Source organism: Mustelus asterias, chromosome 1 (genome assembly GCF_964213995.1).
Source record: "Mustelus asterias chromosome 1, sMusAst1.hap1.1, whole genome shotgun sequence".
Lineage (NCBI taxonomy): Eukaryota > Metazoa > Chordata > Chondrichthyes > Carcharhiniformes > Triakidae > Mustelus > Mustelus asterias.
Window position 1 is genome coordinate 155,753,347 of NC_135801.1, and position 12,751 is coordinate 155,766,097.

At 42.8% G+C, this 12,751-nt stretch overlaps 1 protein-coding gene across 47 annotated transcripts in view; it reads left to right on the forward strand.

Annotated features, from left to right (window-relative positions):
- celf4 (CUGBP, Elav-like family member 4) overlaps positions 1-12,751 on the forward strand; it is a 1,189,091-nt gene that overhangs the window by 901,489 nt on the left and 274,851 nt on the right. For all 47 annotated transcript variants that reach the window (XM_078220798.1, XM_078220789.1, XM_078220922.1 and 44 more), the window contains one exon: positions 3,717-3,796. In XM_078220798.1, coding sequence (XP_078076924.1) covers positions 3,717-3,796 — 80 coding nt within the window. The remainder of the gene's footprint in view (positions 1-3,716; positions 3,797-12,751) is intronic.

A 12,751-nucleotide genomic window follows, 5' to 3' on the forward strand; every position in this document is an offset into this window, starting at 1 on the left:
CTTCAATACCAGGTAACATCCTGGTAAATCTTTTCTGTACTCTCTCCAAAGCCTTCACATCCTTCTGGTAGTGTAGTGGACACGGTATTCCAAATGTGGCCTAACCAACATTTTATATAACTGGAACAGAATCTGCCAACTTTTATACTCGATGCCCTGACTGATGAAGGCAAGCATGCCATATGCTTCCTTCACCACCTTTTCCACCTATGCTGCCACTTCTAAGGATCTGTGAACCTGTACTCCCAGATTCCTCTGTGTGTCTATGCTCCTGATGGTTCTGCCATTTATTTTATAGCTCCCACCTGAATTGGATCTATCAAAATGCATCATCTTGCATTTGTCTGGATTAAATTCCATCAGCCATTTGTCCATCCAATTTTCCAGCCTATCTATATCCTGCTGTATTCTCTGACAATCTTCATCACTATCCGCAATTCCAGCAATCTTAGTATCATCCGCAAACTTCCTAATCAGATCAGTTACATTTTCTCCCAAGTCATTTATATATATTACAAACAACAGAGATTCCAGCACTGATCCCGACGGAACACCACTAGTTACAGACCTCCATTCAGAAAAACACTCTTCCAGCGCTACCCTCTGTCTTCTATGGCCAAGCCAGTTCTGAATCCCTCTAGTAAGTTCACCCTTGATTGCATGTGATTTAAGCTTTTGCACCAGCCTGCTATGAGGGACCTTGTCAAATGCTTTATGAAAGTCCATGTAAACAACTTCCACGGCCCTTCTCTCATCAATCATTTTTGTCACCTCCTCAAAAAACGCAATCAAATTACTGAGACATGATGTCCCTCATACAAAACCATGCTGCCTGTTGCTAATAAGACCATTCAGTTCCAAATGTGTATAGATCCTATCCCTAAAAATCTTCTCCAACAATTTCAGTGTCACTGACGTCAAGCTCACCGGCCTTTAATTACCTGGGTTATCCTTGCTACTCTTCTTAAATAACGGGACAACATTGACTATCCTCCAATCCTCTGGGACCTCACCTGTGGCCAACAAGGGAACAAAGGTTTCTGTTAGAGCCCAGCAATTTCCTCTCTTGTCTCCCGCAGTAATCTGGGATAGGTGCCATCTGGCCCTGGGGATTTGTCTACCTTACTGCTTTTTAAGACACCTAACATTTCCTCCCTCGTAATGATGACTTGCACTAGTGGGTTTACATATCCCTCCGAGACCCCATCAATCAACGAGTCCCTCTCCTTTTTGAATACTGATACAAATTACTCATTAAGGATCTCACCCACTTCCTTTGATTCTACGCATAATTTCCCTCCTTTGTCCTTGAGTGGACTAACTCTTTCTCGAGCTACCCTCTTGTTCCTAATATATGTATAAAATGCCTTGGGATTCTCCTTAATCCAGACTGCCCTTCTAACTCACTGTTTGAGTTCTTTTCTACTTTCCCTGTATTCAACTGCTTCATCTGTCTTTAGTTGCCTAGACCATATATATGCATCCTTTTTCCTTTCGACTGGGCTTGCAATTTCTCTGGTCATCCATGGTTCCCAAATCCTGCTTTTCCTGTCCTTCCTTTTCACAGGCAGATGCCTGTCCTACACTCCGATCAACTGCTCCTTAAAAGACTCCCACATGCCAGATGTATATTTACCCTCAAACAGCCTCTCCCAAAGAACAGCCTCCAAATCCTGTCTAATCCAGCTGTTAACCTTCCCCCAATTTAGCACGTTAACCCTAGGGCAACACTTGTCCTTTTCCATGAGTATCCGGAAATTTTTGGAATTGTGGTCAATTCCACAATGTCACCACATGTTCCCCCACCGCAACTTTGGTGACCTTGCCAGGCTCATTCCCTCGTACCAGGTCCAGTACATCCCCCTCTCTAGTCGGACTATCTACTTATTGTTCCAAAAAACCTTACTGGGCACACTGAACAAATTCCTCATCACCCAGATCCTAGCCCTAAGTGATTTCAGTCAATCTGAGGAAAATTAAAGTCTCCCACTACAGCAACTCTATTATTTCTACATCTGACCAGAATCTGCTTACATATCCATTCTTGAACTTCCCGTGGGCTGTTGGGAAGCCTGTAGTACATCCCCATCATGGTGACTGCCCCATTCCTGTTTCTGAGCTCTACCCGCAGTGTCTCGTTAAATGACTCTTCCAAGGTGTCCTCCCTCTGTACAGCTGTAATATGTTCCCTAACAATTATTGCAATTCCACCCCCCCTCCCCGCCCCCAACTTTTTTGCCTTCAGCTTGCATCGGGCCTGAGCTTAGAAACCTCAACACATGCTTGAAGATTGACAGGGTGGCATGGTGGCACAGTGGTTAGCACTGCTGCCTCACAGCGCTAGGGACCCGGGTTCGATTCCCGGCTCAGGTCACTGTCTGTGCGGAGTTTGCATGTTCTCCCCGTGTCTGCATGGGTTTCCTCTGGGTGCTCCCGTTTCCTCCCAGAGTCCGAAAGACATGCTGGTTAGGTGTATTGGCCATGCTAAATTCTCCCTCAGTGTACCCGAACAGGTGCCGGAGTGTGGTGACTAGGGGATTTTCACAGCAAATGTAAATCTAGTTGTGACTAATAAATAAGCTCTACTTTTACTTTGAAAGAGCCAGCTATCACCAATGCTTCCATGCACTAAGACAAACTTATTGCCAGTCAAAGCCTCAGCAGCTATGTCTGAGAACTGTCACGGTCCCTCTTGTGAATTTGCTAGCAAATTTGAGTAGCAACCGTCAGATCAGTATTAAGTGTCAGAAATCTATTAGCTCATTCAAATAAATTTCTGGACGCTTGGAATCATTCCTTGGGAATACTTGTAACACCAGTATTTTTATCTTTTTTTTTGCGGGGGAAGGGGGAACTATAATGATGTCAACAGAGAATGATCACAAAAATCCGTCCAATATAGATGTCATCTTCTCATTTCTGATTGGATTGGCACTGGCTGATCAGCCAAAATGCTGACAATTCACTTTGTAGGCTTGATCGACAGTGCAACATTGAAGCCAGATGAAGCAGCGACTGACTATGAATGATATTCCACGTGGACGTTGAACACTCAACCACTCAACTCAAAGCCTTATCCTATCGAGTAATTACTGTGAACCTAATATTGTGTGTTGTAATCAGTGGTGTTCTACTGTATCAGCAAAGGAGACCTAAAATTTAAAAGGAGCTCAAACTCATTATTATCAAACTGTTGTCTACGGTTAATTATGATGAGTGGTAGCATTATCCTGCAGCTTGGGAGCTGAAGGTGTGCCAAGCAACATATTTAGTTATTGAACATTTTATTGATCAGTGGAAGAATTTAATATTCACATACAACAGGAAAAGTAATCTTACTTATAAGTATAGAATATACAGTATGCAAACTGGATTATCAGTCTGAATGTTTTTAGCCGACAGTTCTATTGTTTGCACCAAATACTAAAAATTAAACTCAGGTTATATTTTATTGAAATACACAGCATCTCAGTGAAGCAGAACTGGACTAGACTGGTCAAATGTTTCTGTAATAGTGATTGGCTCAGTAATACACTGGTCAGTCAGCTCACTCATTTCTGTTTGTTGTATTTATTTATAACTGGTTATCGATAACTGAGAAACTTTGATGATCCACCATGATTTTAAAGAGTGATGTTTATGTTGAGTTAAAGATCTCCTCTATGTATCTATGGTCTTCTCAGTTTAGCAGTCTGTCTTTTTCTTCCCTCCCACAGGATGTGCATTTGTGAAATTTTCCGCACATGCAGAGGCCCAGGCAGCCATCAACGCCTTACACGGTAGCCAGACGATGCCAGTAAGTACAAGCCGAGAAATTCAGTTGTTTTAAATTCTTAAATTATTTGACAAGACCCAAAGCAATTTAAAAGTAACACAGGAAACAGAGTCTACAGTGCTGCTAATGACATGTCATCAAGCACATGAGGATTTTCACATTTGTTCAATCAAAATTATACGTGAATTTGCATTACCATCAGCACCGCATCCTAACGAGAATATTTCTGTAGTGACCGTGTCTGTCTGAAGCAAGAGTTCAGATTGCTTTGTGCCAATTCCAAGGTGCTTGAATCACCATGCCTTCTCTCCAGCTATGCCATGGTTGGGCATAGGGGTTTCTACAAAGTACACATGGGGTTACACCTGGATTACATCATACTCAGTGAGCAAGCCACGACAATTTCCCCTCTATGACAATAATGGAAACTTGGTGCTGCTGTATTAAGTAGTCAGTACGGACGGGGTAAAAGTGATAAAGGTTTAACCATTCGCTATAATTTGCATGAATTATTGTCACCGATTTCAGTTACAAAGGACTTTGGTACCAGGGGAAGAGTGAATAAGTTTACAAAGTGCATTTGTCAAATTCTACTTATGCTACGATATTCTAAATTTAGTAAGTAAATGGATTTTATAATGGGAAGCATTTTTGGAAGCATTCTGTATGAACATCAAATATGTCTTCAATAGTGTCATGATGCACAGTGCTCAGAACTGCTTTTATTTCTGGTTTGTAAATTTCACATGAGTATTTCCGGGTTAACTTGGCCTGTCCTCAGGAGGCACCTCAGGAATGGTGTTGTTGCTGTTAAAAATTGCTGATGTTTTCGACTTGTGATAACAGATGGGGGGCCGGGGGGGGGGGGGGGGGGGGGGGGGGGGCGGGGGGGGGGGGAGGGGCGGGGAAGTGGAGGAGTGGGCAGGTTGGGGGGGGGGGGTCAGAATGTGTTTACATTCTATGGCATTTATCTGTCCATGCCCACAAAATTAGGTGGGAGAGTTTGCAAATTGAACCTGTTGGACTGAAATCAAACTTAATAAGAAAATAAAAGAATAACTTGAGAAGAATTTAAAGAAACAAGGGACAAGTATAAACTGGCCAGTGAAAAGTGATTACCATAGATTAGGCTGTTTAAATCAACCTGTCTTATAAAGTGACCCTTTTTCAACACAGAAATACACATTTAGGATTAAACTCGCCTTATATGTTGGGTGTATGGGTTCAAGCCATGTTGCCAGGAAGATGCACGGGAGTTTAAGACAGCCCACACAGAGCAGATCGTACACGGAGACCCGAAATTTTCCCACATTTCAGAATGGCAAAAGCTGACACTAGCACTGGCATTTCACATTTGATGCTCGCCGTTTATGTCGACCCTGTCTTTGGGAGGATTTTCCGAAGCTTCAAAAATCAACTTATACGCTGCGATGGGCAGTTGTAATTAGTTAGCGGAATGTCAGATTTTTTTGCCAATTAAATATCACTAGAATTCTTCCCATCAAATCAGAAATGATGTAACAATTGTGCATACTCAGACAGCGAGACACAGCGCACAGCTGGAAGCACACAATTTGGTGAAATTCACCAGGGATTCTTGAAGGTATGAATAGAACATCTCTTGACTTCAACTCTTCTCTCTATGGTTCCAGGTTGTAAACTTAGACCTGGACCTGAGCATGGAATCTTGGCTGGAGAGTCAGAGCTGTAGCTCTGCTTTGACAGCAGTGCCATGCTGCAGATTAAATATAACATTTAATCGGGTGGATGTTAAAGCTGTTATAGAAAGATAGTAAGGATGGAATTCTGTTGGGATAAGATAAAATTGGCCACATATGAATGTTTCTGATTTATTGAAATTCAAGAAGATTGTTTTGAATTCATTGAACTTGAAAGTGGGGTGGAATTGGAGTAGGGATGGGAGTTAATCCGCCGTGGAAGTCGTTTATAACCCTATGAATTTAAGTTCTAGGTGTAGATTTTGCGGTCAGAAGGTAACAATGCTGTTCACATCTGACCTCAAGGGAAGCTTCCCACAAAGATCGAGCAATCTTTGTGGTGTGAACTTCTTCTTTCCTGTTGGAAGTTTAGATCGGGTGTCCGGTCAAAGGGATCTCCATCCATCTGTGGTAATTTCAATTTTTCAACCAGAATCAACTGTGACCAATATGATGGGTTCTGACGAAGGGTCATCCTGACTCAAAACGTTGGCTCTATTCTCTCTCCACAGATGCTGTCAGACCTGCTGAGATTTTCCAGCATTTTCTGTTTATGTTTCAAATTCCAACATCCGCAGTATTTTGGGTATTTTGAGTGTAATCCGAATTCAAGGCAGCATTTAGCACGCTAATCATGCAGCAAAACATCCAATCATGGCAAATAGTGAGTACCAGTCCAGATCAGGCAGGATGGCAGGCTTATGAAAACAGCTTTCTTTCTTCCTCCTCTTCCACTTTTCTTCTCTCTGCATCAAGTCCTAACAATTTCTCAAACTACCCAACTACCCTGAAGAATTTCTCTCCATCACCTGCTGCACTGAGATCTCCCAAAGTCACTTACTTCATAACCCTTTCCATGGTTGGACCTGGATGATTAATTGACAAGGACATTTTGCCATCTAAAGACTTACCCTATTTCAAAATGTTTCATGAAGTATTGAATCAGTTGTTGAAACCTTGGTGCGAAAATTCACCTTTAATGTCATTCACCAGCGTTATCTTCTTGAGCCTTCGCATGTAGCTTCTGTCCTTGATCAGTTAGGCTTTATATCATCCTTTCCTTATCTCATCTTGAGCTGTTCTCCCTGATCAATTCTATTCTGGTTTTCAAACTAACTCTCAAGAAGTTTCATTATTTGTATCTGTTCCCCTATCAGTTATTTATGTCTAAGGCTGTTCATTAGATCTGTTAACAAGTTGGTCATGAATGGCATTCAGTCCAGTGTCCTTGTTTCTTATCAAATTGTTGAACCATGGAGTGATTCATGAAAATAACCACTATTCTATTTCCACGCATTAATTCATCAGAAGCTATCATAATTAAGCAAGAATAAATGAAAAATTTACCCCAGTGTTGACTCATTGACAATAGCTTCCGGACTTCCATGTTGCCCTGTGCATATGCATACTCTGAAATCACTGTTAGAGTCAATGGGGTTATGACAAATAACATTAGCAGTTTTTTTTCATCATTACTAATGCAAAGTCCAGATCATTGTTCTTAACAGGCACTGAAATTATATTGGACACATTAAGATTTTTATACACGAAAGGGATTGAGGTAGAAGATTAGCCATCATCTTGAATGGCAGAGCAGGAGGAGCAGTATGACCTACTCCTGCTCCTATTTCTTATGTTGTCAAAGCCTTTCACAGAGATGGTTAGATAAGGTGGCTCATGTGGAGAAAAATACTGTTGCAGACTTGATGAGATAAATGACCTGTTTCTGTGCGGTAACATTCTCTGATTCTTAACCTTCCCCGAGAGACTAAGAGGAAAACAAATTCTGGTGCAACAATCAGGAACTTTTATATCGTGTAATTAACGTGAACAGATCAGGGACAACCAAAACAAGAGCGGTAAAAGCAGAAGAAACTTTATATAGACAACTGACTGCTTCTCAAAATAGCTGAAACCAAAACTTCAGGCAGCTGCTGTATATGGTTTAGAATTGACTGGTAAGGAGTATACACATGAAACTAAATAAATACATGGCTTCTCATTATCATTTGTATTAAAGACCAAAGACCAAAAATAACAATGCAGATGAACAAGATTGGTGCCAGGAATAAAACTCTAGGGAAGTTAAAGTACGAATTCAAATGAAGCAACCAAATTGTCGTGATTGGAAGGAATTTTTAAAGAGACATATACAGGAAAGAATATTGCATCAGAAGGTCTTCACAAAAGAGGAGAAGTTGATTTTGAAAATTGGGACTAAGAATCCAAAAGTCATGCAATAGGTGTACTTATCAGGAACTGGATGCCATGGTCAACAGCTCACAACCTGAACACTTCTCTGTTTTGTTATTGCTGACCTTTCCAATTTGTGTTGAGATTATTTAAATGAATGGACACCAAATCACATGACCCCGAGAAGACCACACAAGCCTCCTTGTCCACATTCCCATTATGTAGTCCCGTCACATTAAACTGTAAAGTCTACTTACATGTTGTGGGGCTCACAAATATTCTTATTGGTGAAAGGAACATTGAGAGGGAGCATGATCTAGATTTTTAAAATGCTGAAACATCAGTAATGTAGGTGGAAATAAGCTGTTTCTCCCAAAAAAAACCCGAAGTCCCCAATTGGCATGAAAACGGGAGTAACTCCTGCCAATTTTTTTAGCATGAAGTTCAGATTGAATCTTCCACACTCTGTGCATCACAGAGCCCCCTTGAGGGATTCCCTCTGAAAATCAATTGGCGGGGCCTATTCCCACCCCAAGAGGACAGCAGCATAGTGCTGAGTGGGCTACTTCGCATATGCTGATCTATCAGCACGGAGATTGGCGCATGTGCAGTGGTCCCGCATTACTGGCCTCCAGATCACTGGTCAGCCCCGCAATCCCCCATCGCTGCCCATTTGACCCCCCACCCCCTGGTCGCTCTTGCCCGGGCACCCTGACCTCCCGACCACCCCCTCCAACACCCCCCCCCCCCCCCCCCCCCCACCACACACACAGATGGCCAGCCCCGATCACCTCCCTCATTCTGCCTGCGATCCCGATTGCAGAGTGGCAGAGGGACCCCATCATAAGCCCTGCTCACAATAGGCACTGCCACCTCTGCCCCCACCCCCTTGGCACTGCCCAGTGCCTGGTGGGCAATGCCAAGGTGCCCTTTGGGCATTGTGAGTTTGGCCCTTGGGCAGTGCCGGGGGCACCCGCCCCTTAAATGCTACAGGTTTTGAGGAAGTACTGAGGCAGAGAAATGGGGGAGGCGGGGGGTGGGGGGAAGAGGGTGAAAGTACAAATGAGAAAGTCTGTGAAGGAAGGAAGGTGATATTAAATAACAAAAGAGATCAATGTGCAAGTGAAGAAATACGAGATTGGTCTGGAGCAGATTTGATACTGTTCGGAAAAGTCAGAGACCAAGGTGGGTGGGAGATCGGAGGCAGAGGCGATGTGAGATTGGAGACCCTTAGTAGGGATATTGTTTATCTTGTGGGAGGTCAGGAGAAGATTGGAAGTGTCAGGGCAGGTGTACAATTGTGCGGGTTGGCAAAGCAGCTATTCTGGATCTAGTCACTAAGTGGAAAGGTACTTACTCCATGGATCCAACAGTCCTTGCCTTCCTTCAGCTGTTGAACTTCCCAAGGCACAGGAAATCTTGTCGACCAGAGTTAAATTTTAAAATATGGATCAATATGACGTTGCCAGTCTCATAATATTCAAATTGACAACCTTTCTATTGAGAGTAGGTTGCGTGCTCTGGCCCACGGCACAACTCTGTTAAAACTTGGATTAAAACGGATTCAGTCCATTAACACGTTAACCTATTGACTGACCCAAACCTGAAAATTTGTGGGGTTAAAACTTCCTCATTAATGTTGCTTCTTGCTCCACAAATACTACCTGAGCTGCTGAGTATTTCCAGGGTTTTCAGTTTTTACTCTATTTTTCCAGAGTTCTCAGTATTTTGCTTTTATGGTCAGTTTTGTATGCACAGGTCATGCACACATGAGTGAATTGCTCAGATGGATTTCATTTTAGGCTCCTACAGCTGGGAGACAGAGGAGATTTGGTTGAATTCAGACCCAAACCTCAAGATAAGAGTGTTCTTGCTCATTGCACCATTTTGTTCCTCTGTGCTACCCTTATTCCTTAAAACTGCAATCTGTTGTTGAGCCCTGTACTGAACCTCAGCCAATGGACAAGCACAAACTCAGATACACAGGTCAGTTTAAAATTGAATTATAAATTTCTTCTCAAAAGTAAAAATCAATAGTGTTCTCTGCTGTTTTAAAATATTGTGAGAAAAGTAGTACAATGTCCCAAAAACGACAACGGCCACCCTTCACTGACATCCTTGCCCTCTTTTTAGGTCACTGACATCCTTGCAAATATCTCCTTATTAACATCTTGGGACTTGTGCCAAAATTAGGAGCGACTGTCCACAGACTATCGAACAACAACCTTTCTTAGTCATAGTCTCCGAATCATACCTTACAGTTAATATCCCAGACACAGCTATCCCCATATTTTGCTATGTCCTGCCCCACCAGCATGACAAACTCATCAGTGGTGGCTGCACAGTGGTATAGATGTCAGGCAGAAATTGCCTTGGGAGTCCTTAACATTAACTCGGGACTCCATGTGGTCTCATGGCATCAGGTCATACACGTACAAGGAAACCAGTATCGATTACCACCTGCTGCTGCCCTCCCGCTCCCATTCCCCCTCGCTGCCACCCCTCTCATTCAGCTGACAAACCAGTACTCCCCATCTTCAACACCACTTGGAAGAAGCCGTGAGGGTGTCAAGCACACAGAATGTCCTCTGAGAGAGTGGCTTAGAAATATAGAAAATAAGAGCAGGAGCAGACTATTTGGCCCTTCGAGCCTGCTACACCATTCATTATGATCATGGCTGATCATCCAACTCAGTAACCTGTTCCTGCTTTCCCCCATTATCCTTTGATCTCTTTCATCCCAAGAGCAAGATTAAGTCCTTCTTGAAAGTGTACACTGTTTTGACAACAACTGCTTTGTGTGCTAGAGAATTCCACAGGCTCACCACTCTCTGAGTGAAGAAATTTCTCCTCATCTCAGTCCTAAATGGTCTACCCCATATCCTTAGACAGTGACCCCTGGTTCTGGACTATCCCACAATGGGGAATATCCTTCTTGCATCTACTCTGTCTAGTCTTCTGTTTTTATTAGATTCCCCCCCCCTCATTCTTCTAAACTCCAGCAAATGTAATCCAAATTGACTGAATCTCTCCTCATAAATCAGTCCTGCCATCCCAGGAATCACTTTAGTAAACCTTTGTTCATTCCCTCCACTGCAAGAACATCCATCCTCAGATAAGGAGACCAAAACAGCACAGAATATTCCAGATGTTGCCCCAAAGGAAGGCCCTGCATGATTGCATCAAGGCATTCCTGCTCCTGTGCTCGAATCCTCTTGCTATGAAGGCCAATCTTCATCGCCTGCTGTGCCTGCTTTCAGCGACTGGTAAACAAGGTCACCCGGGACTCTTTGCACATTCCCCACTTTCAATCTATAGCTGTTTAGATAATAATCTGCCTTCCTATTTTTGCTACCAAAGTGGATAACCTCACATTTATCCATTGCGTTGCATCTGCCTAGCATTTGCTCACTCACTCAACTTGTCCAAATCACACTGAAATATTTCTACATCCTCCCTACATTTCACCATCCCACCCAACTTCATGTCATCTGTACATTTGGAGATATTACATTTAGTTCCATCATTAAAATACATTGTGAGTAGCTGGGGTCCTAGCATTGATCCCTGCGGTACTCCATTAGTCATTACCTGCCACTTGGAAAAAGACCTGTTTATTCTCACTCTTTGTTTCCTGTCTACCAACCGGTTTCCTATCCATCTCAACATACTAGCCCCAATGCCATGCGCTTTAATTTTACATGCTAATCTCGTATGTGGAACCTTGTTGAAAGCCTTCTGAAAGTCCAAATAAACCACAGCCACTGGCTCCTCCTTGTCAACTCCACTAGTTACATCTTTGAAGAATTCCCGTAGATTTGTCAAGCATGATTTCCCTTTCATAAATCCGTGCTGACTCTGTCCAATCCTGCCATTGTTTTCTAAGTGCTCGACTATTAAAACTTTTATAATGGACTCTAGCATTTTCCCCACTACTGTCCTAAGGCTGACTGGCCTATGATTTCCAAATTTCTCTCTGCCTCCTTTTTTAAATAGTGAAGTTACATTAGCTACCCTTCAATCTGTAGGAACTGTTCCAAAGTCTATAGAATATTAGAAGATAATCATCAATGCATCCATTATTTCTAGGGCCACTTCCTTAAGTATTCTGGGATGTAGATTATCAGGCCTTGGGGATTTAACAGCCTTCCATCCCATCAATTTCCCCACATCATTTCCCTACTAATACTGATTTCCTTCGGTTCCTCGCTAAAACTTGTGTTCCCCAACATTTCTGGTACATTATTTGTTGTCCTCCTTTATGAAGAACCAAAGTATATTTCAGTTGGTCAGCCATTTCTTTGTTCCCCATTATTAATTCCCCTGTTTCTGACTGTAAGGGACCTACATTGTCTGGTCAGACCCCATCTGGAGTATTGTGAGCAGTTTTAGGCCCCATATCTAAAGAAGGATATGCTGGCCTTGGAAAGGGTCCAGAGGAGGTTCACAAGAATGATCCCTGGAATGAAGAGCTTGTCGTATGAGGAACGGTTGAGGACTCTGCGTCTGTACTCGTTGGAGTTTAGAAGGATGAGGGGGGATCTTATTGAAACTTACAGGATACTGCGAGGCCTGGATAGAGTGGACGTGGAGAGGATGTTTCCACGAGTAGAAAAAATTAGAACCAGAGGGCACAAAACAGAGATGAGGAGGAATTTCTTCAGCCAGAGAGTGGTGAATCTGTGGAACTCTTTGCCGCAGAAGGTTGTGGAGGCCAGGTCATTGAGTGCCTTTAAGACAGAAATAGATAGGCTCATGATTAATAAAGGGATCAGGGGTTATGGGGAAAAGGCAGGAGAATGGGGATGAGAAAAATATCAGCCATGATTGAATGGTGGAGCAAACTCGATGGGCCAAGTGGCCTAATTCTGCTCCTATGTCTTATGGTCTTATGGTCCTACATTGGTCTTCACCAATCTTTTTCTCTTCACATACCTAAAAACAGGCAGTTTTTATGTTCCCAGCAAGCTTACTCTCGTATTTTCCCCTTCTTGATCAATCTCTTGATCCTTCTTTGCTGAGTTCTAAACTGCTCCCTATCCTCAGATCTGCTGCTTTTTCTGGC